The 25,132-nt window shown below is 37.6% G+C and overlaps 1 protein-coding gene across 1 annotated transcript; it reads left to right on the top strand.

Annotated features, from left to right (window-relative positions):
• The first annotated feature begins 1,461 nt into the window (after positions 1–1,461).
• On the top strand, positions 1,462–25,132 carry PRKAA1 (protein kinase AMP-activated catalytic subunit alpha 1). The gene is made up of 9 exons (XM_032205724.1): positions 1,462–1,616; positions 9,347–9,488; positions 12,574–12,667; positions 13,501–13,645; positions 15,501–15,588; positions 16,388–16,612; positions 18,834–19,320; positions 19,696–19,822; positions 22,115–25,132. The coding sequence occupies exons 1-9, from the start codon at positions 1,487–1,489 to the stop codon at positions 22,354–22,356; spliced, it is 1,680 nt and encodes a 559-aa protein (XP_032061615.1). The 5' UTR covers positions 1,462–1,486; the 3' UTR covers positions 22,357–25,132.

The following is a 25,132-nucleotide window of genomic DNA, read 5'->3' as shown; positions in this document are numbered from 1 at the left end:
TAACATTCCTGAATCAGAAGTCAGAAAGTGAACAATCTGGCATCTTTACACATTAACACAGGCTTACTAAAGAACATTAACATTTGATTTTCCTGCATTACGTTTTTATATTTTATATTAATTAATTATGTTTATATTTTTATATTAATTTATTATGTTTAAATTAAAGATTTTACTGGTCAATTAGTGCAGGCTGAAGGCATCTAATATTTTCTGCTCGGATGATCTTCATGAAAATGCTTGAAATTAAAATTCTAAACTACTCAGATCAGAATCATTACTTTTATTTTCCTTGTTTTTACTATTTTACCATGTAAAATGTTATTTTATTTCACGTCATGCAAATTTTAAAATACATATTAAGAGTAGTACCTACATTGCTTACCAACTTATATTTTGGCACTGGCTGAATAAATTACTATTTTTTTCCAAATAATAATAATAATAATAAAGTTTTAAAAATAATTTATATGAAATCTTATTTATTTATTTATTTTTATTTCTTTCTTTCACAGTAATAAACAGATGGGTTTTAATTTTTTACCCTTTTAGGGCAGAGGGATGATTCTAAATATGTAGTAAAATAGTATTAACAATATAAAAATATTAGTAACAGATATATGATGTATATGACATATATAATTAGTAAGTATCAGTATTATTAATAATATAAATAATGTAAAAGTATCTTCCATGGACCTGAGTTTGTTTTCCAACTTTCTGTTAAATTAATGACTGCTGCAACATAAGTAATACTGAATTCTCTCTGAACCAAGTTTAAGGTCATTACTCGTATTTTTAACTTCCTGTTGTCTGCACGCTGAAAGATCCTTATGTGGTCTGTATTATAATACATTGATCTATTTGCAGACACATTTTGGGGCTGTGCATAGGGTTGGCAAGGGAAAGCATTTTATTGGTTTTGTTCACTCATTCTGGAGAGCAGGGGAACAGAGAAAGGATGGGAGTTGGCAGCAGCCTTCCTCTCGAGTCGATGATCTCCCTAGACAAAAGTATCTACTCAATTGTCACTTTTTTCCCCCAATTTCATCCGTTTCTTTGAAGGCGGGGTGGGACAGCTCTTTCGGACAACCCGGCCACAGGCGGCAATAAGGAAGGGCGGTCTCCGGCGTGTCTCCCTGAGGAGAGGGGAGGGTTTAAACCAAGGCTTTATTAAAAAAAAAAAAGAAAGAAACAATGACTCGGCGGGCCTGTTTTTCTGTATTTTCGGAGCCGCCTAACCAAGATGTCGCCTCACGGTGGCGCCAGGAGGGACAACCCCCTCTCAGCCCCGAACAGACCTCTTCCCCCCCCCCGCAGGGCCGCTGGGCTGTCCCGCACCCCCCCGCGGAGCCGCAATGGTTCGTTCCGCGCAGGGCGGCCGGGCGGTAAATGCGGCGTTCATTGCCGGGCTTCGGTGCGGGCGGGCGCAGTGTGGTTGCTCCTCCCCCGTCGGCCCTCCGTCCCGGCGCGGGCGGGTGACACTATGCGCAGACTCGGCCCTTGGCTCAAGATGGCGGCGGCGGATAAACAGAAGCACGAGCACGGGCGGGTGAAGATCGGGCACTACATCCTGGGCGACACGCTCGGCGTCGGCACCTTCGGCAAAGTCAAGGGTGAGCCGCTTGTCCCGGCTCCTCCGGCCGGGGGAAGGGCGAGGTGGCGGGCGGTGGGCGAGGTGCGGGGTCGCGCTCTCAGGCAGGGGGGGAGGGGGGAAGGGAGCGGTGGCTGTCGCGACAGAGTCGCGACTGCGGGGCTGCCGACCGAGAAGGTGTCGGGGGTGTCGTGATCCGTGTGTGCGGAGGCAGCGCCGGGAGCCGGGCGGTGTCGGGACGAGGGGAGGGAGGGCGATAAAAGCGGCGGGCTGGGCACGGAGGTGAGGGAGGCGCGGTCTTTGGGACGAATTCGGTCGGTTTTTACCCAACTTTCGGACTTAAAAAAAAAAAAAAAAAAAAAAAGTTTTCCTGTTAGGGGTGCAGGTACCCCGCGGCGGACTTGCAATGGAATAGAGATTAAGGTTTCCCCTCGATTGCTCTTCCTCATCTGGCCGCTCTGATAAAGGTTTCGTCACTTGGCAATTTAAGAAAAAGCATTAAAAAAAAACCCCTCCTAATTACTCAGTTCCTGTTCAGGTAGGGTTTCCATCGCGCTTCCGTGGTGTGTGGGTCAGGCATACGGCTTCTTGGAAGTGGGGGGTTTTAGTTTTAACAGCAGTAGCAGCCCCCAAAATGGGCTGGAAAGCCAGCGCTTTGCACAGCGCCTGGTAAAGGTCTCCCGCTGCCAAGGCATCTGTCGGGCGAATTTGCCTTTTCACTTGCCTCTTTACCATCATAGATAACTGGCTGGTGTGATGTTTTGCCAATTTAACTCTTCTTCTAGGTCTTTGAGCCTAAATTAACCACTGACCTCATTCACTGGACTGTGCCTCAGATGGGCGTCTGTGGAGGAGACAGCTGGTTCTAGCCAATACATGGGGAAAGCAAAATACCACAGCAGTGAAAGGCTGGGTAAAAGAGAATGCTGAAAACAAATGAGTTTTGTGAAGCATGTTCTCACTTAAATTTTACAGGGATTCAGCATAAAATATTACGCGTATTTTAGCTTTTTCTTTTTTAAATACCACTGACGCTTCCTGCTGAATACCACTGATGCTTCCTGCTGAAACCAAAGTAAAGTTAATTCCCAGGTGTTTCAAATGATTAGTTTTCATAAAGGAACGAGTAGTCAGACTTCTAGTAACTTGTGCTGAGGTGAGGATACTATTTGTGGTGATAAATATACAATATTTGTGCTAGTCTTTAGAACTAGGTTGAGTGCTGATCTGTATAGACTGCAACACTGATGTAAATAGGCCTTGATGAAGGCAGTGATAAGACACCTGGCAGGGGACTGTGAAGATCAGTTTTCTATCTAATGTAGTTGTTCAGGAATATGCCTTTGCACAGTATTAACTAGTGTCCATTTAATTTAGTAAAAACATTCATGCAGCTTTTTTTTTTTTTTTTTTTTAAGAGTACATTCTGAGCTTTGGGTTGGGTTGTTTTTGGTCTCTGTCAAAATATTTGTGTGAACCTAACATGCTTGTTCAGCTTTTTTTCTGCAGCTGTCATGATTGGTATCTGTATTTCGTAAGAATGCCATATTTACTCTGAATGGCCTCACCATTGTTTTTCTTTTCCAGCTGAAGCCCTGCTGAACTGACTTTAGTTTGTTGCTCCTACATTTAAGCAGTTAAAACAAGTCATTGCAGCTTTGAAACTTTGTCTCTGAGTATCTTTGAAAACTTGCTGCTGTGCATAGTGAAATCTGAAGGCAATTGGCGTTAGGGACAGAATGTGAGGAAATTGGTTCTAGTTGCACCAGAGGAAGCGTAGACTGGATATCAGAATTTCTTTGCAAAGAGGATGGTTAAGCTTTGGAATGGGTTGTGGAGTCCCCATCACTGGAGCTGCTTAAGGGACGTGCACTAAGGGACACGGTTTAGTGATGGAACTTCAGTGAGCCAGGTTGATGAGTTGTTAGTCTGAAAGAGACTTCTGAAGACTAGGTGATTCTATAATTCTCTTACCAAATAATAAAGAAATACTAGGTATATAAAAGAAACTTCTTTTTGCAGTGTTCTTCTTGTAGGACTGATAGGTGGTACCCAGCTGGAAGGATTAACAAATACATTTTGATTATTTCTAATTTGTGAGCCAGCCCCTTTATAGGTAAAACTTATGTTTAGAGGTAATACAGAGTAGTTTTCAGAAAAATAACACTGGCTTTTTTTTTTTTTTTTCCTGGGCTTTACATAATGTTATCATCTGAAGTCATGTTTTCAGTTCTGTCTTCATGCTGAATGCAAAAATAGCCAGTTAGTGTCTGCTGTTTTGCTGGTAATGCATCAGAGTTTGAAAAAGTTTCAATCATTGTGGCAACTAGTCAATTTATCATTCAGAACACAAAACGATGGTTGCCTTTGTCCTTGCTATATACAATATGTCAGTATACACTGGACACCCAATTATCTCTTTAGGACTAAATTGTAATGGGACTTTACCCTATCCTTAAGAGCATAGGGTGTGGACCTATCAAAAGAGAGAAGACTGACAAACAGTTAATGTGAATTAAGGTGTTGTTCTAGGACAATGAGGTTTCATTTGTGAGAGTAATACTCCTAAAGCTCAAGATAACCTATTTAGATACAGAATAAATTATCTGTCACTTCAAAATATATCCCATCAAGATTTCCAAAATGGTAGTCCTATATATTGAAAAAGGATGTGTACGTGTGTGAACATTTATGTAAATCTTTCCTAATAGATATTGTTCATAGTGTTACATACACATAAATTAGGGTGATAGATAACTTTTTCATAAGTATCAGTTCTGATCTTAATCTTTTTCCACCCATAATTATTTGCAAAGATTTTTCTTTCGATTATATGCTGTGTCGCCAACTGCAACCAACACCTGTTGGAATGAATTTGACCCTAGTCAAGTGGCTTCTCCATCATCCTGACCTAGCAAGCCTACAACAGGCCCAGAGAATAGGACAAAGACCTCTTATCAGAGTCTGTCGTGAAAGTGAAGAAATATGTCAGGTATTGTAGAGAGCCATGAAGGATGGAGAGCATCAGTGGTGCAAATCCCTCTTGGATGGTCTCCTACAGCAGCAGGAGAACTGAACCTGACTCTGCACCCTATTGTGATTTTATTAACTCTTGTTGTTTTATGTTTACTGTTAGCTGGTGCCTTACGTACCAGGTTTGGAGGATGACTTAACAAGTTGCACTGCTGAAAGAACCCCCTCATGTATACAGATTTCTTTAAATTTTCAGTTTATACAATAGGGTGTGTGGAAAACAAAGGAATAAGCATTGTGCTATAGCTCGTACTAATGATTCTTAAAGTTGCCCATGTACAGGCATAAAATATTTGCCAATGCATTTATCCCATGGAGGCAAGAGTCACGCTGCCACTCTGAGGGCAAAGTGAATTGACTGTACTGATGGGGTGGAGTGTGGCAGGTACACTCTACTGCTTTAGCAGAGCTGAGACTTGCTCGGAATTAGAAACCACAATAGGCCTTGATGCAATTCCTTGAACTGCTGCACAGTTATAGGGATGGAGTGCCAGGCAGATAGATACTTGATGCCTTGAAATCTGTTGCTGGAAAATGATGAATCACATCGGAGTCCAGGAACAAAATGAAGTGACTGACTTGTAGTTAAATTCCCTATCTAATAAATATGGTGCTGCATCATCTTTTCTTATCTGTGACTCAAAGAAAAGCTGTTGGCATCATTCCTCTGTTATCTACAGAGTGTGGTGAAGCCCAATACTGGCTCACTCTGCTGACACGTATCTGATACAGGCATGGGATGAGCAGGCCTCCCCCTGACCATATCCAGGGCCCCTGTGGAGTGACTAATTGGGAAAGGTACAGTTAAATGTTGAGGGTAAAGGGATTGCACAACATGAGCCATAAACAATGAAAAAATTCCAGAATCCCAGAAAACTCCAAAACTAAAAGTTAATTATTTCACAATGCTGTACATACTGATACCAAGGAAGGACTCTTTGAGTTCTTGAAGGACTGCAGTGGGCTGCGCCCTTGTTTCCCCCTGAGCTGGGATGCTTTTTCATGGCACCCCTGAGAGGACTGCGTCTCGGGGTAGATGCCTTGAGGGTCAGGCTTGTCTGTGGGCAACTGCAGGTGAGAGAGAAGGGTGAGAAATTCACCTCAAAGGAGGATTTTGGAAGCATGTGTTTGACTTTAGAACTACTCCCCCCCCCCCAGTACCCTGGAGTAAGTATTGCGTGAGCCTTGCCATTCCTGAAGCTTTAACTAAGTTGCTGTTTCTATTGTAGTATTATTTTATATGATAAATCCTTAATTACTGCTTAATTAAAGTTGTGTACAAACAATTCTGTGGCAGCACCACGTACCTTGAACTGCTTCAACTTCAAGTAAGTTCTTAGGGCATGTGGATAAAGGTTTATACTATATGACAACTATGGTTTTAAGATGTTTTCTTGGTGGAATTGCTAGCTTACTTCTAATGTGAGGTACACAGTCAATAGCAAAGCTGCAAAGCCACTTTACAGTGAAGAAATAAGTCAAATTTATTTTTTAAAAATGTGGAAAAACTTGTATTTGCTATTATATTGTACAGAAAAGTGAAGATTACTTGTGCCTGGGAGGAATGAAAAATTTGTGAAAAGAATGTAGTTTGAGATTTAAAGTATGTGATTTGTGGTAGCAGAACAGGACTAGTGGATACCCTATATGTTTGTAACAAAACAGTTTTCATGAAATAGATGGTGGCTGGAAACTCCAGTCTTAGAGCTAGATTTAATATAATCTTAAACTTGAGTAAAAAAAAAAAAAGAGTAAAAACTTAGTAAAATATTACTGAAGAAAACAATCATTAAGTTTGTTCACTTGCTAAAGACTTTTCAGACTTCTGGGGATCTTTCTCTATGTGCACAAAACCACAATATTTTTTATTTCAATAATTTTTTCAAAGCTGTTGAACAGCAGAAGAAGCAGAGAAGCATTTCTTTCAGTTCTCGAATAAAATCAAGGCTGGAGGCAAACTAAAGCTCAGTCAGCTTCAAAAGTTACTGCCTAAGAAGTACTTCAAATAAAAGTTTCAATAAAATGCTTTTTATGTACCTTGCATATTGAATATAGCTCATTTGTATCTAATAAGTAACCTTCTATTGCTTTTTTTTCTGGGTTCTAATTAAATTCCAGTCGTCATCTAAGGTAGACTGACAAATCAGAAAAACAAATTGGCTGATAATTAAACTTCACAACACAATGTGTGTCAGAACTGAGTATCTGAGCATTTATATGATAAGATGCAAAATTGCTCAAATGCACGTGATACTTAAGAAGGTATTTAATTTAGTGCTTTGTAAACCAAAGGGTGCTGCAAATTCCTGTGTAGTGGATTCTCATTTAGTTTGTAAGACATTTCTTATTAACTAAAAGTAATGATAAAATTCTTTTAGTAGGTTAAATTTTAAATACTTCTGACTTACCTCTGTTCATATTATAGGTAGGCAAAGACTTGGTAATTCAAACGGAGTAACTGTTTTTTGAGTGTTTCATGTTAATGATTTCTTACTCCTTAGGTTGTGAACATAAGTGGTATAATTTCTTGGTTTCCTTTGAAACCTCAATCACATTTAAATTGGAGAAAGCAAGAGAGATGATTGCTCTAATTGTATGCTTGGTTGAAAGCAAATATTTCTTGTGCACAACATGACTTTACAGTACCATGCACTCACCTCTAATAATCTGTGGTCTGTCTAGAACTTGTGATTAATTGTCTGCCTTGTCCTGCATTCCTCGGCAGTGTGAATGTGCTTGCCCAGCGTTTGGTTATTGTGTCCCTATTTAGGTAATGGCTTCTATGCACTGGGGGATGTTTTTTCCATACTGTAGTTGGAGCCTTTCTGTGATCTCAGATAAAAATGGCGTCTCATCACCACATCATGGTGGTTCAGTTTTGTGTGGTCCACTACTTGGTTACTTCCTGACTTAGACATGCTGCTTTGTTTTACACAATAAACATCTTCTTGTCATAAAAATAATCATTCAGAGGGGCTTATCGTTATCTGTATCGCTTCTCACTTGCATTATTTTTTATCTCAGTGTAGAGGTGAATGGCTACAGGAGGGTTTTGTACTAGAAATGAGATCAACAGATCGATAAACTTTTACTAATTCTGTCAAAATTATCTTGAGTACAGGAGGACTTTTATTTTTATAGATAACTGCAGCAAAATAATTATTTATCCACTAGGGAAGGAACTGTGTCTTCTACTTTCAGAAGAATTAGTCTGTCATATAGCACTGGCCTTAAGCTTTAACATCTGAGATGTTGGCTTAATAATCCTTAGTTCTGTACAGTCTTTGCAATTCTCACTAATGTGACGTGACATATTTTTTACTTTGTGAACAAGCAACTGTTTCTTGCAAGCAAGATAAGTACTTCCAGATCCATTAGCTATACTGTAAAATAATACTGCAAAACTGTTGAGGGCTTCGTGGATAAATGTTTAATTGTGCTGTGTCAGGTAAACAAGATAGGTACGACTTCCAGTGTAAAGTTATTAATTATATCAGAATTGTTTATCACAGCTTCCTATGGATGTACTTAAGTAAGTCTTGAAGCCTGGGAATTGGTCAGATTTTCAAGTGAGGAGATAAGCACCCAGATAACAGAGTGCTATGTTCAGCAGAGGGTTGTTGCCAGTGTCCAAGTGGACACTTAGCTGTCTTGGAATCTGGCATGCTTTTAGAACATTGCAGAGGATGGTAGCTGTACTTCTGAAAATGGATATAGATGTGATATTAGCAGTGTTAAACTACTGTGTGCAGAAACTGATGCAGGTAGCAAAGTCTAGTGCAAGAGATGCTTACATCCTGTAGTATATCTGTGATCCAGCACTGGATTCTAAAAAAAATACTGGCACTGGGTTTAAAAGAATATATTCATAGCAACTTTGTAGCCATTTTAAAAAGCACCTGCAAAATTAAGGAATTCAAGAAGGGTAACAATTTAGGAAGTGTTTTACACTTTAAAATTCCTCAAAGAAGAAAAACAACTTCTTGAAGTAGGAAGGAAACAGGAATGTAAGAGGTTGCATATTTATATTGCTTCTCATAGTTGTTAGATTCTATTGTATGCATTTCACATTTTTTTTGGCCGTTTATATTATATGTAATAAAGCTCTGGTATGATAGTCTTTTTTACTGCACAGAATGTGTAGCTTATAGGTTCAGACTGCTACATGGACAGGTAAATACTTTTCAAGTAAACTGGTTACTCTTAGCAGTAATTCCAAGTAACTGCTGAAATGTGCTACTTGAGGAGAAGGGAAACTTTTTTTTTTTTTTTAAAAAAGTAAATGCAATACTTGTAGATTGAGTAGAAAAGCTGCAGGAGAGCATGTCTGAGTGGGTTACCATGTGAGTCTGAAGACTGGAGTTACTTACACAGGAAAACAAAATGATATCCTATTTAGCAAGGATGGCAGTGTTTCGGATAGAAAAATGTTTTGTTTGTAATAGTGCAAAATGTAGTCATGCTGCAAGACTTCTGAGGATGAGATTTAAGGTTCATTCCTACATTTCCTGTGAATATTCTAACAATAAAATTGAGAGAGGAATTAGGGTAAAGTGAAGGATATGATGTGCTGTCTAGTTTTCTATCTCCCTAAAGGTAAACAGGATATGTGGAATGATTAATATCTTAACTGTGGTATTTCTAGGTTGTAACTGAAACGATGTTCTTATGGGGTAATTGAAAACCCTGACTAACTAAATGTTTTCTTGTTCCTTGCAGTTGGCAAACATGAGTTAACTGGGCATAAAGTTGCAGTGAAGATCCTGAATCGACAGAAGATTCGCAGCCTTGATGTTGTAGGAAAAATCCGCAGAGAGATTCAGAACCTCAAACTCTTCAGACATCCACATATAATTAAGCTGTAAGATTTGTTTGCTATAATCAGATCTTTTTAAACAATCTCTTGTGCTCTCTTAGACCTAAAACATATTCAAAGGGCGAAAGTACTATCAGTAACTTGTTAGAGAACTAACCAGCTTCCATGTATTCCATTTTCAGTATATTCTGATATGTTTTCACAGAATTGTGAATATTCTTGGTAGGGCACAGAACTTTCTTTAGGCAGGTTAAAAGGTAGTGGCATAATAGATCCTTCTTGTAGCATCAGTTTTATTGTTTTTAGCTACTGTTTCAGTAGTCGTTTTCTGGTGGTCTCTGATCCTTTTTTCTTAGAAATTAAGAACAAGACTGTAGAGTGCTTTCCTGTGCAAGCTTACTGTGTATTTTTCCTCAAAATATCTTCTATCAATGTGATGGTTAGTGACCTATGGTTTTCTGATGTAGATAGTGGATTGCAAAAATTTTCTGAATTGAAGATGTGCAGTATGTTAAGTGTGATCTATATAAAAGAATTCTGAAATATATGCTACTAATTCTCCGAATTAGTACGGTATTTATATTGTGCCTGTTCAGTCTGTTAGTTATTAGTCAATCAATAACTTAACAGCGGAGTTCAGATTACAATTAAATATGTGCTAGACTTGTGATTTATTTTCTCAGACCAGGTATAAATGCCAATTATTTTTGACTTTTTTTGTTTCATATAGCGTACCTATGCATCTAGCAGGGCACATCTGTTGTGTATGTAACATGCACTCTTAATTGTGTTGTTAGAGTTCATAATTTTTTTTTATTGGCAAAGTCTTGTGTTAAGACCATGCTACCACTGATAGATGCCATGCCAGTATATTCCTGTAGTTTGGCAACAGCATGTAAGTCAGTGCTAAATCAGATTGAAGAAGGTATTGAGATGATCTGAAGTGGATTAGTTTCAGAAGGCTGTTGAGCTTTTGTCTGTCTGCAGCATTGCTAATGCTGCTAGTGAAGAGTTCATGAACTAGTCCAAAGCACAAACCTGTAATCAAAACAAATGGAAGTATCAATGTATCAGCTGACATATGGGGGTGAAGCACGAATATGTACTTTTGATTAAGCTGATTTAACAGCTTAGCATAGGTTTCAGGTAAATATTTCTAGTGAATTATGGGGAAAAATTCTTTTTCTCCTGCATGTGGAGGAAAGGGTCAAGATGTAGGAGATAATGGAAAGGGGGATGGATACCCAAATTTTCAGTTATTCAGCCTGTATTCGCAAAGCAGAAAGGTTATTAGCCTGCATGTAAATACTGTTTGAGCTATGATTGATACAGCTGTGCAGGTAGACATGCTGGAAACTTAGGATCATGCTGCTTCCTCTCCTAGGAACTAGATGGAGCAATTGCTGGGATAAAAGTGAACAGATTTCTTCAGCTGAACATTACAAATTAGACAATGTATAATTTGGAACACTGTGCTTTACTAAAAATTGTATAAAATGTTTCAAGTGTGTCTCAAAGATTTTTTTGTATACCATAGTTTAAAAACCTCTAGAACATCTCTTTCTGGTTTTTAACCTCTAGCAGTAGGATACATTTTGCTTCTCTAAAAATTCCTCTTCCTGCATTCAGTCAACTATGTTGTGGGGCTTGATGTCTGTACTTGTGTTATAGGTACATAACTCTTCTTTTCCACAGTGACCTTCTCCACAGCTAGAAAAAGCAAACTGACTGTAGAGAGGCATGGCTGAATCTTCCAAGAGATACAGACTTGCTTATTGTCCGAGATGATGAGGTTATCTCCCAACATTGTCTGTTACCTCACTGTCCGGAAGTTGGACATCTCTGAAGATCTCAGCTATAAACTGTTGCTCATGGTTGCCTTAAGTTTATAGTTCACAAATTTCACAACTGTGAGAAGTCACCCATGTTGTTAGAAATGAAGTTGCAGTGTAACTTTTGACTAAAAAGGATTAAAATACGAAGGGCCATAGCTTCAAATACCTGGTGATGTTTAAGTATGTGAGGCACTTTCAACCAAGGAATTAGAAAGAAAAATCAGTGAAGATAATTGCTTGTAATTCAAGGTACTTCAGGGGAAAACTAATTTTGGAGATCTTGTTCTGATATTTGCCTCAGTGGTATCCAGGTTATTACGCTACTTTAATATTAAGCTGTTAAAACATGTACATGTCTGATTTCACGTCTGAATAGTCTGATTTCACTGTCTATGCAGTTCAAAAATAATTTGTCTCAGCAAGCTGAGAAATGTCTGTTTTCCCCTCTTGGCTTAGAATTAGTCTTCTGATGAGTTCTGTTGTATGTGTGAATTCACTTTATTTTTTTAGTTGGAATATATTTGTGTGCTTAAGTGCGGTACCTAAAAGCATTCATTTTAATCCAGTTGCTACCTTCTGTCTTCTCAGTAGCATACCTGAATTTAACTCCTCAGTCAAATCAGTGTGCTTTCTCTTTCTGTGTAAAGAACAGTCATTTCTCACTGCTGTAAGAGGAAAAGTACTAAACACCTTTTCAGTTAAGGATACACAGAAAATATTTCAAAATCTTATAAGTAGGGCATTTGGCCATAACCTGCTTATTTCAAAACTCCATTTTCCCCCCAACTTAACTGAAGTATGATAAAAATGTATAGACCTCATAATCAAAGAATTAATTTGCATCATTAATATCTTTTCCATTCTTGAAGTACGCTTTATTTATGACACGGCAGTTTTAGTGTCTGTTGGCGTTGAGAAGTATGGATTTTTGAGGCACTAGCAAAATCCTCTTGTACTTTCGTTTTCCATCCTCACTATGTTAAGCTGTGTGTGAGGTAGCACTTCAAATACTTTCACAGAAATATCTGATCTAAGTATGTTCCATTGAAAGTATGGAGACTGATCTTCCTGTTGGGAAATACAAGTTTTCTTCTAGTCTTTACAGTGATGTTATCACATATTGAAAGGAGAAGTAGGTTCTGAAAAAGTGTTACTGCAGTAACTGTAAATTGACTGACGAAACTAGTGTTGTGCAAAGAGTAGCGTAGAAGTATACTTTACTCTAAAATGTTTATCTGACTATTTCTAGTTTCTTCTACTGAGTACACAGACTAACAGATACCTTCCTTTATCAGGTACCAGGTCATCAGTACACCAACTGACATTTTCATGGTGATGGAATATGTTTCAGGAGGAGAACTGTTTGACTATATCTGTAAAAACGGAAGGGTAAGAAGTAGTCCAACTCTACAAGTCAATGACTTGCATTCTATTATTGCTTTTGCAACATTCCTATTAAAAGAAGGTTTGTTTTTATGTATTCAGCATTCATTTTGCTGTTAGCAATTAAAATACATTTTATGGCTACGTTTTGTAAACATCTCTCATTTCAGAGCACGTTAGCATAGTTCAGATCTTAATGTATGACTGTTAAAGCATTTTTTCCATTCAACTAAGGAATTATTCCAATTATGAGGAAGCTGCTATTCTGCCCTTACTATTCTCTTTGACTGGTAGAATGGTTTCTGTGAATGCTCCCAACTCCCTTATGGCAAACTAGCTAGATAAAAGGATCTTGCCTACTTAGACTGAGCTGACTTCGACATGTTATAGGGCATGTTGATAGGAAGTGCCTAGCTAAGACTGCTGTCTAGGGAAAGCTGCAAATAGAACATAAATTGCATCAAAATTTACTGCCTTTGTGCTGATTATCAGCAGCTTTTGTGTTAAGTCTTATACTGTGCTTAAGTATCAAAGTTCATTGATACTCTGTTTAGACAAAGTTGGAGTTTGAGTGATAATTTCAAAAGCATGACTGAGAAACTTCAATAATTCTGAGTGTGTGAATACAATTTTGTTGTAGTAATTTTAGAGTTATGGTAGAAGCAAAATGATGTAAGTTATGAAGCTTTCTATTGCAAAGATACGATCATTTGCTGTATAAAATATTAAAACTAAAAATGTTAACTTTAGGTCATTGGAAACATTGCTGCAATTCATGTAAATAAAAAATAATTCATTTCCACTGTTTCAAAATTGTTTAAAACCTTTGTTTGTCTTAGCTTGATGAGAAGGAAAGTAGACGTCTGTTCCAGCAAATCCTTTCTGGCGTGGATTACTGTCACAGGCATATGGTAGTACATAGAGATCTGAAGCCTGAGAATGTGCTGCTTGATGCACACATGAATGCCAAGATAGCTGACTTTGGTAAGCATTAATATCTTGTATGATCACACTTTTGGTGTTACTTAAGTTCTGCTAATTGCTATGGAAAATACTTAATAAAATGTGGTTACTTGGTTATCCTGAAGATGGAACAGAATCCAGGAAGAGTATGAATGCAAAGCAAAACAGTGTTCTTGCACATCTGTGGTTTGTTTTCCTCAATCTTTCTTCAAGTCAGGTATTTTGTATGAGTGGATGAAACTGAGCTGTTTGGTTTAGTCTTGTTTAAAAATTTCTCTGAAATGCTGGATTTCAGTGGGGACATAGTTCCCTACCTTCACTTGAAAACTGACCCTCTTGTTGCCTCCTTCTCCATCTGTAAAATGCAGATGCGTAGCTCTCTTGGAACTATATTGCAAGGGTGTTCCTCATATTTAAGAACTACTTTGCTCTAGTAAAATATGTTGCTCCTTCTATGAAACTACTCTAAATTCACTTTAAAAACTAAAGATGTGATTTGGTAAGAAAAATGTAGTTAAAGTGTAAAAGGTAAAATAGTTAATTTTGCAAAGTCCTAGGCTCTCTGTTATGTAGATACTTAACTAGTCAAAAAGCTAAATTGTTTATACTAGCTGTTGTTACACAGACGGTGAGGAGACCGGTAGCTAGTTCCCCTTTTTTTTTTTTAAAAAAAAAAAAAGGAAGAACATCCATATAAATACGTTAAGGTATCCATACTGCTGTGTTCATTATGACATGTCTCCTGTAGATGCAGTAGATAATACCTGCCCTTATAAAGCATTTTGAGCTGTCTGATCAAAGAGGTTAGATAATGCTAAGTATTCTAAGTATATTTTGAAAATATAGGTGTTCAAGTATGTGGGTATTGGGAATCCTAACAATTTCTCAAGTGTAGAGAATGCTCTGGGTGAAATTGCATACCTGGTGAAGAAATGAAGTACAGCAACTTATAAAAATTGTCCTGCATCTCCAGCATAAGCAAAACAGTAGCACTCAGTTAATTGTGACTAGCTTAATTGTGACAGAAGCTTAAGAAAAATTTTTGAGTGTGAAAGCTAGTCAAAGCTAGTCAGGCTGTGTTCTTCACTCTCCCTTCCTGCCCTTGGTGAAAGGGCATAATTCCTTCTCTTTGGACTGAGTTCTCAGGCCTGTAGTAATCTTTATAATACAGCCTCCACTGAGGAAATTAGAAAATATTTTCCATGTCTATTCTGGAAGAGGTAGTTCAGACTATGTTGAGAGCTGGTGAACAAAGATGGCCTGGTCCTAAAGTATGCTTTAATCATTAACAGTATCTAAACCAAAACTATACTAAGCTGCAGTGATTCAGCAACTAGTTGAGAGTTCAGGTGGTTGTGGTGACTGTCATCTGCTCCAAAGCAAAGTTGTGTGCAGTTCTCAATTCCTCTGATATATATATATTCATATATATATAATATATATAAACTCTTAGAGAATTGTGGGCAATTCTTTGGTAACATCTTCCACTTCATTATTTAGAAACGAATATGTTTAAGATGCCTTCTTGTTAATGATCAAAATCCTATCTTGTTATGCTTCTCTGTCTCCGTTAGAACAACTTTTTTCTGTCTTGCCTGTGTAATCAAAATCATTAGTCTCAGAATGAATGTATATTTTCAAACATGCCTTTGCTGTGTACAATAATGGATTATGTCAGACTCAAATTTCTGCTAAACTTAGGATCATGTAGTGTTCTTGTGTATGAACCTTTTTTAGTAATTCCAAACAACTATGCTTCCTAACTGAGCTAAATGTTAAAATATTTAAGTTACTGGTGACTTGTTCTAGGTGCTATATGCAGTGTGAAATCATTTTGCTCTCTGAATTTTTAGTAGCTACTCTTATACACTTTCAGGTCTATCAAATATGATGTCAGATGGAGAATTTTTAAGAACAAGCTGTGGTTCCCCTAACTATGCTGCACCAGAAGTAATTTCAGGAAGGTAGTTTCTTTTATTTTGAATACATGTGTGCATGTATTTCAGTTATCTTGCTGCTTGATTCTAAAGGTTACAAAACTGTTGACATTCTCAGCTGGATGCTGAGAAACTGGGCTGAGTTGTTAATTGCTGTGATAATTTTTTTCATAAGCATTTAAGGCTCCCATGAACTAGCTTTGAATAGCTCCTGTAAGTTGGAGGTGATGTCTAATGCCACAATCCACTGTGTACAGTGTGCCTGAATTGGTTTAAAAATATCACAGCTCACATCTTGGAAACAGGTATGGATAGAATTAGAGGTGACATCTGCTGTGATTTTGAATAGCAGTGAAACACCCATTGCAGAATTATATTCAGTCTGAACATAACTTCTACTTTTTACTGGACTCTTATTGTCAAGTCTGCTGTTTACAGCAACTCTAATACCAATCTATTGGTGATGGCAGGCTGAATGTCTATTTTATCTGGGCGGTAGCAGAGATAATGTGTGATAAGTCCTGTTATATGGACTTCTTTCAGTTTACCATCGTAATAAATTGCATTTGTGGAGTATTTATACACAATAGAGGAGAAAACTACATACTTGTTCCCTAGCTTTAATTATGTTTTTGAAAGGAAAGGATGCTAGGATGCTAGAGTTCAAGGGAGGCGTAGCATAGAAATGAAATGTTATCATAATTGCAGACTAGTTGTCCCCAGGTTAACACAATTACAGTAATATAAGTTAAAGTATGTGTGCGTGTGTTTGAAATCTATTTAAAAGTATTCAACACAAATTACTAATAGCTAACTTTTTTCCCAGGTTATATGCAGGTCCAGAAGTAGATATTTGGAGTAGTGGGGTTATTCTCTATGCTTTGTTATGTGGAACACTTCCATTTGATGATGATCATGTGCCAACGCTTTTTAAGAAGATATGTGATGGTATCTTCTATACCCCTCAGTACCTGAATCCATCTGTCATAAGTCTTCTGAAACACATGCTGCAAGTGGATCCGATGAAGAGAGCAACAATCAGAGACATTAGGTAAAACACTGACGTCTGCTTGTATGATTGTCTTAGTTTGTGTGTGCAGTATAAAGAAACTAGTTGTAACACTTGTCCTTGTTTTATAGTCTGAGACAAAATAAAATCAACTTCTGGTCATTTGGCTTTAGCTGTAATGGTTAGAATCATAGAATCATGATTCTAACCATGTTTTAGATTGGAAGGAACATTAAAGATCATGTATATCCAGACCCCCTTCCACGGATGGGGACACCTCCCACTAGATCTGTATGGCCAAAGAAGTATTAGTTGGAGGTCACAGTAAAATGTACGTGTTACAGGAATTTTCAGAAACTCTAAGCTTAAGTAAAGCTGTTTAACTGCAGAATGGCTTGCAAAAACTGCACAGTACTATTCTTTCTGGGGAAAAAAAAAATCTTTGCTTGAAGAACTATTAAAGCACTAACCTATGCTTTAAACATCTGATGAGAAATTACTACTCGTAACATATCTACTGCTTAATCAAAGTTTATACAGCCCTTGGAAAAATCATGTTAAGACGGTGAATATTCCATCCGTAGCACTTCTTGGTGTGGCTTCAAACCCCAGCATAAACTGCTGTATAAGTGACAATTACTACATAGAATATTGAGGAGCTAAACCTACAGATAGCTATAATGGACTCCAGATTCCAAGATGGGATTCTGAAGAGGGTGACTGCTTTGACAAGTATGAAGTAAAACAACAACAAAATTTAAGCTGTAATTCATCCAGTAGCATAATTACATTTTCCTGTTTCCTTTGTGAGAAACTCTAAGAAGAAAGCACTACTGTAGTGAAAATGCTTCTTCCTTTAGGCTTGGAAGTTAGGAAGCTAGCAATGTTTGTGTTTTTTCAAGAAAAAATGTGGTGCATTTTGTTTAGTCCTTTATTACAACAGGGAGTATTTTCTCCCATCAGAAAACATGGAAACACTAACCTAGAACTGTAAAACCTGAGTGGAAAGGAACTCTAGTTTGTCTAAGCTATCTTAAGCATGTCCAGATGAGAAATGATGAAAATGTTGAAAAATGTTGGTGGCAGAACATGGGTGGATTTTGCATCCTAGCCAGGTCTATACTCAACTGTTTTTTTTACAGCTTAACAACAGCATGATTTTAATTATTGAATACTTTAACTGTTCTAGGAGGAAGTGTGCATGTGTGCAAGAGGAGAGGATCATTGCAGTGAATAGTAATAAAATATTTGTCTGAGCTCAGTTGCCCAGTTAGGGCTGTGGTTTGCATTAGTATAGGAAAAGCTTTTTCTGCTTCCGAACTATTTGTTACTGATTAAAATGCCTTTTGCACAATGTATTGGTGATGAGGCATATTTTCAGATCAATGCTGACTAGATAGAGCTCGATCAGCGTAACTGCTCTTTAATATGCAGTAAGCCTAGTTTTGATAGTTTTCATTTCTGCAACATAGTGTCATGCCATATTCTTTGGCTGGTTAAGCAATTTATTGTAGGCACACAAGTTGCTCAGTCATAGAGGGGGGGAAAAAATAAGGTTAATTATCTGGTTAATTCTGGATCTTTCCTTTTTCCTTCTTATGAAGAAGGATAAGTCATGGATACAGTAATAATAATGAGATAAGCTCATGGATACAGTAATAAAGAGGTACAGACTGACTTTTACATATTCTTCCCTCAATTTTGTATGCATTGGAGACAAGCTGGTCTTGTTCTGAATGGAAAAAAAACATAACTTGTTGGGGGTGTGGAGCATGTGAGTTTGTTCAGAAATCCTTGTCAGAACATCTGCCAAAGAAACTATTCAGGATTGAGTTTTCTTTATTTTGTTATTATATGTGTGCTTGTGGAGGAGGGAGCACTTTTCAGATTAAATGGTCTCGAAACTAAGGTACTGGCAGTTAAAAATAAATATATGTATCACTTATGTAAAAAGCAGATGGAGTTACACAAAGATATTTTTTGAGCTAAAGTAGTTGCAACACTGCCAGGAAAGATTTTTTTTGTTTGTCTCCTTCCAAATGTCAAGAAAAATGTTGTGAAGGAGGCAATTTTTACTTTCCTCTATGTAGAAATGTCCAGTTCCCTTAGCATGCTTAACTTGCTTTGGCAGAAGCACAGGAGGAGTGCTTAGGCTGACAATTTTTTTTTTTTTTGTACAGGCTGAAAGTAACTTTTAAAGAATTTAATGCTAGAAAGGCTTGCTTTACATACATAGCCTTAATCTTGTTGTTCTTAAATCTAGGGAACATGAATGGTTTAAGCAGGACCTTCCCAAATACTTGTTTCCGGAAGACCCTTCATACAGCTCTACCATGATTGATGATGAAGCCTTAAAAGAAGTGTGTGAGAAGTTTGAATGCACTGAAGAGGAAGTTCTAAGCTGTCTGTATAGCCGAAATCATCAGGACCCCTTAGCTGTTGCTTATCACCTCATTATAGATAATAGAAGAATAATGAATGAGGCCAAAGACTTCTACCTGGCTACAAGCCCACCAGATTCTTTTCTTGATGATCACCATCTGTCTCGCCCTCATCCTGAAAGAGTGCCATTCTTGGTAGCTGAAGCACCTCGTCCTCGCCATACTCTCGATGAGCTGAATCCACAAAAATCAAAACACCAAGGAGTAAGAAGAGCTAAGTGGCACTTGGGAATACGGAGTCAAAGTCGACCAAATGATATCATGGCTGAAGTGTGTCGAGCAATTAAGCAGCTGGATTATGAATGGAAGGTAAAAGAATAGAAGGTCTTTACAATAGGTAACAGTAAACTTTTGCTTGAGCTGTGTGATTACATAGACTAGAAGTCTAAAAAAAAAAAATGCATCTTCATGTGCAGGAAAAAAAATCTTGTGCACTATGCTGACAGCTTTTGCTTGCTGTTCGGGAAGGGTTTTGGGGGAGGCAATTTATGCTGACAGGATAAATCTTTGTAACATGTCAAACCTTTCTGCTGCAGCTATAGGAATGTTTTTTCTATTGGGGTGGGGGGAAGCTGTGACAGGTAAGCTTTAAATCACTTAATACCAGTGAGTTGAAATGAGAGGAACAATATGCAGTATATCTCAAGCAGTTTTGGTAACTTGCTCAAATCTTATTTGTCCTAGGTTGTAAATCCATACTATTTGCGTGTTCGAAGGAAGAATCCAGTGACAAGTGCATACTCTAAAATGAGTCTACAGCTGTATCAGGTGGACAGCAGGACATACTTGCTGGACTTCCGTAGCATTGATGGTATGTGAAGACTTATGAGTTGTAATGGAAATCATTCTAATTGCTGTATCTTGATTCACTTAGAAGTAAAGGGAAATCCTTGCCCTTTGTCAGTTGAAACCAAGTGTTTGTTTATTTCTTCAATCCTAGTGTTCTTGTGATCAAATGGTTATCTGGTTCATCTCTCATATTGCTTTTTACCTGTATTAACTCCTGAATCGCTCCTTTCATGTCTGCAGTAGCACTAATGCCAGTGGTACAAAAGTGGACAGAGCTAGGAGAGGCAGTATAGGAATCAACCTAAACTGCCTGTGAGGCCTCGATTTAAACATTAATTTAAATATTAGCTAAAAATGTAAATATCTCTTCCTAGTGAAGATAGAGTTTGACATGTATGCATGCCGGTTTGGCTTGGATTGTACACTGTTTTACTGGGTCTGGCCGAGATGGAATTAATTTCTTCATAGCCGGCTGTATGGTGCTGTGTTTTGGATTTGTGACTAGAAGTGTTAGTAGCACCATTGTTTGGGCTGTTGCTGAGCAGTACTTGTGCAGTATCAGGCCTTTTCTTTTTCCCAACTTTGCCACACATGGTGAGCAGGCCAGGGGTGAGCAAGAAGCTGGGAGGGGACACATCCTATGGTACAGCTGATCCAGACATACCCAAGAGAGATCCAGTGACAAATAATACCGTGCTTAGCAAAACATGCTAAACAAACCAAACTGAGGGGAGGGAGAATAGAACGGCTACCTTGGGGAGGTAGCCTTTGCTCAGAGACTGGATAGACCTCAGTCTGCTTGTGGGAGGTAGTGAATGATCTCCTTTGCACCACTTTTTTTTTTTGGTTCAATTATCCATGTTTATCTTGAATCATGAGTTTCTTGACTTTGGCCTTCTGATTCTCTTCCTCCATTGGGCTGAGAAATAGAGGAGTGAACTACATAGTTCACTATATTCACTGTATGTGTGTGTCTATATACAGTATAGGAATTTGCTAGACACTTAGCTGCCAGCCAAGGTCAACTGACCAATGGTAGGAGACTTGAAATAAGAATTGTAGTAACTGAAGTCTTCAAAGGTGGTGGTTTAACCTGCAGCAAGGTCATAATTCATAGAATGGCTGTAGTATTGCATAGAACTGTAAGTTTGCTATTTCCTTGAAAATGAATGGAGGAGGGTGTAACCTAACAAGGGTGTAGTAGAATAAAAGCAAAATTGCATACAGCTAATGGGGTGCATAACTTCCCAAGGAAAACAAGGCACAGATTTACTGGAGTCTGACTGGATTATTGTATAGGATGGCTAAGTCTGGTTTTTAGGTCAGTTCAATGTAATTTGTTATTCCTATTCTTGCCTCATCCCTTCTGAAAATACAGGTGTTAGCCGAGATCTAGTGGTACTTGATAGAGGGGACTAACCACTTTCCTAACAACTGTATATAGGAAAAACGCAAATTTAGTTGGAGGGGAGATGACTTCCTAGAGCCATGCAGCTGTGGGAAGTTAGACTGCTGCAGTCCTGTCTTCAGCTTCTGAGAAAATACAACCCCAAGGCATGGATTTGGCAGCTCTTCCAGTCATGAAGCTGATTTGATACTCTGTTCTGACACGGTGAATGGTTCTCTACTTGTCTTACCTAACTAGTTTAAAGTAGCTTTGACTGATCTGAGAAGGCAGACCCTTTTGTTTTCACTAATTTCTCCTGGAAATAACTTTTTTTAGTGACAAGTGAGTCAAGCTAATGTTCTGTTTAAGTAAGAGTAGAGATAAATTCAGCAGAACATGACTTCTAAGGTAGAAGTATTTCTTCCTCATATGGGAGGTAAGCTTAAGTTGCTGCAGTATAGATGTAAAAGATACTAAAAGAAAATCTTCCAAAAGAGAAGGATAAATTAATGTAAATTAATAGCAACTGATGCATCAATTATAATAATAATATAACCAAATACAATTAAATCAAAGCCAAATAACAATAACAAAGTACATACTAGCTAAAAGCATCTACAAAATGTGTACAAAGTATTATTTGACTTATATGGGGTAGGTAGCATCATAAGGTTAAATTTAAAAGATAAATTAAGCAGATTAAATCAGTTGAACTGTTAGTCACTGAAATTAGTTAATGGAAAACATGGCAGGTGCTGGTCTAACTAAAGTAGATGAGATGTGTTATGAACCGTGCTTCATGCCTAATACTAGTTTGTGTAAGGACATCTGCACAAGATTAAGTCTCAGGAAGGGAAGACGATTGCTGTTCCCCTGGTCAATTTGATATTGATAACTAACTTTTCTACTCTCTCCTTCCCCCTTCAGATGAAATTACTGAGGCAAAGTCTGGGACTGCAACTCCACAGAGATCAGGTTCTGTGAGCAACTATAGATCCTGTCAGAAAGATTCAGATGATGCACAAGGAAAATCTGCAGATACATCCCTTACCTCATCAGTGACCTCTTCACTTGAGTCTTCAACGGCTGACTTAACTCCGAGATCAGGGAGTCATACAATAGAATTTTTTGAGATGTGTGCGAATCTTATTAAAATACTTGCACAGTAACTTTGAAGATGGGCTTATTTCTTTTACAGCAATAAGCATGCCTAAATCATAGTCAGATGCTTCCAGTTGTAATCAAGTTAAATTAACTAAGGCGCTGAAAAAACTAGCTGCAAAATGCAATTTACCCAGGGACTGAAATGATTTTGGGCAGTTACATACATTGCTTTGAAGCTGGAGCAAATTCTGATTGTCTGCTGTCCAATAGCTTAATTACAGGTACAGGAAGTCACATGTCCTTTGGACAGTGTTCATAACACTTTACATCAAGTGCACATTAGGCTTCATATAACACTTAAGTTACACGGACCTTCTTGTTGCTTTTTTTTGCTAGTGATGCATACATCTGATGCACTGTAAGAAAATGTACAATTACTAGTTCAGTGACCGACGTATGACTTGCTGGTCACCACCTACAATTGTGCCTCAGTTGATTGGAACTATCAGTATATCCTAACAGTAATATGTTAGAACTACTGTTTTCCCCCCCCCCCTTATTTGTCAGTAAATGAAATCAAAAATAGTTTAATATGCTATTATGTACTATTTCTAATAACTGATAAATCTGTTTAAATCCAACCAATAGGAATTTTTAAAGCACATAGGTGCTTTGTAGCACACTTGAAGGTGAAATTCTGTGAGGTGTAAGTAGAACTGAAGGTACAGAAGTGCCAAGAGATTTGATGCTGATATTTGGCACCCAATGGACTGAAACAAAATGTTGATCTGAAGAACTGTCAGCAAGTTCCTGATTTATACTGCTTTGCTAGCTCATAACTTAGTGTGGTAGCAGCACAGCAGCTCCCTGATGCTACTGCAGGCTGAGAATCCGTAGAAACATACATATTTATTTAAGAGCACAGCTTAGGGGTTGTTCCACAAACTAAAATTGACAGTTCTAACAAAAAAAGAATTCTGATATGGCTCCTTATATTATGTGCTAACTTATATATGTGACATAGAACTCACTGCAGCTGAAACCACATATGTAGGTTAGACTTTTCCAAGCCCACCTATATTAGTAAATTTTGCAATTTTAATTGTGGGAGTAAGTAGTCCAATTTATCAATTGAATATTTTAAACTGAACATGACAACCCAAGTGTCAACATACAAAATGTTTTCAAGTGTAGATTGCAATTAAATGCAAAAAAACAGAGGCAGAAGAACTTTTCAATGTTTCAGAAAGAAAACAACCTTAAATGTTGAAATCACAGCAAATATTTGCATAAAGACATAATCTTTTGTATGTCTAATTTGTACACCCACAGTTCCAGTTTCACCTCATACCAATGGATGTAAACATTAATAGACTCTTATAATAAAACACTGTAATTTCTCATTCAAGGATTCTTCCCCTCAAAATAAACTTCATGACTTAATTTCAAAGATTGCTCTCCCATTTAAAAACTGGAAATTAGTGCATTAAAGCAAACATTCTAACCTGGACTCTGTTAGAACAGATGGGGATTCTTGCCAATGACCAGTGAGTCAGATTTTATTCATGGCATACTGCTAACTACAGATAGAACAATCTAATGCAGTCCAGCTGGATGCAGTCCAGAAATTCATCTATTGGGAATTTGAAGAAATTTACAGCTGCTTAAGTCCCAGAACTTCTGTAACTCTGTTCTGAACTGGGCAATTGAGGTCTGTCTAGTATATAGGTACAACTTTCAGTTCTTGTCTTCAAGTAATGTCTCAGGTGGTCCCTGTAATGGAAGGTTATATTCTCAAAGTAGAAGGTTTTTCTGAGATAGAGCTTTGGGTTTTAACCGAGATTGAGATATCAATATGAGGGACCAGCTGCAAATCCTACTTCAAGTCCTTTTTTAGTCTTGTAAGAATTGGTTCTGATGTACTGAATAAATGTGTGCTCATCTTTGTTATCCTTTTGTTTTGAAACTGTTAAGTATTGCACTTGTACAAATATAAAAAACGCACAGATTTTTTTTATTGAAGTAATTCCTCACTGGAATTGGTTTGGGATCACTGAAACTGTCTCTTGCATATATTAAAATAATTATTTGCAAATGGTATCGGCTCCCAGTTTGTAAATTTGTAATGCTGATCACAAATGCAAGGTGTCAAGATGCAAATAGCTTATAATTTTTATATACTTTTTTGGCCCTCTTGTGCTTTAAAGCAACCATGATTTTTACTTTGTCTTGGTATCTGGGGATTAAAATAAGTTTCTGGCAGAAATGTACTTTATGCAAGTTTCAAAGTAAATTTCATTGGTATGATAAATCAGTTTTGATGGCCAAAAGTTTTCTGATTGAACTGAATTTTTTATACAGGGAGGGAGAAAAGGACTGACAAGCTATTTGAATCCAGTACATTTATCTGTAGTGTGACTTTCTTACGCTTTGTAGATCTTGGTGTTGAAACTGCTTGAAACTGCTTTCTTCGCATGTTCCTTGCAGAGGATCTTACAGATCTTTTTTTATTTTAGCGTCACATCAGGCTGTGAAACCAAATTTCACTGAGAAATATGCCAGGGGTGTAAGGAGGCAGCTTAAGCAAATATTCGAATAGGGCAAGTGTGTTACTGTATCATGTCAAGTTTACTCAGTTGGAGTATGCTGAATTGTTTTGCCTTTGTATTGTAGCTTTACAAAAACATAAATAAACCTTGTTGTCCATGAGCAATATGACTCACTAGGATATAGGTAAAAATTCATTTGGGGATATAATACTTTGAAAAATGAAACTTTCATGTTTGTCTTGCTATAAGCATTTAATACAAACTTTGAAATAAATTGTATTTTATCAGTTGA

The sequence above is a fragment of the Aythya fuligula genome, chromosome Z, assembly GCF_009819795.1.
Source record: "Aythya fuligula isolate bAytFul2 chromosome Z, bAytFul2.pri, whole genome shotgun sequence".
NCBI classification, from domain to species: domain Eukaryota; kingdom Metazoa; phylum Chordata; class Aves; order Anseriformes; family Anatidae; genus Aythya; species Aythya fuligula.
The sequence above is the reverse complement of the archived record's forward strand: the minus strand, read 5'-3'. Positions and strand labels throughout refer to the sequence as shown.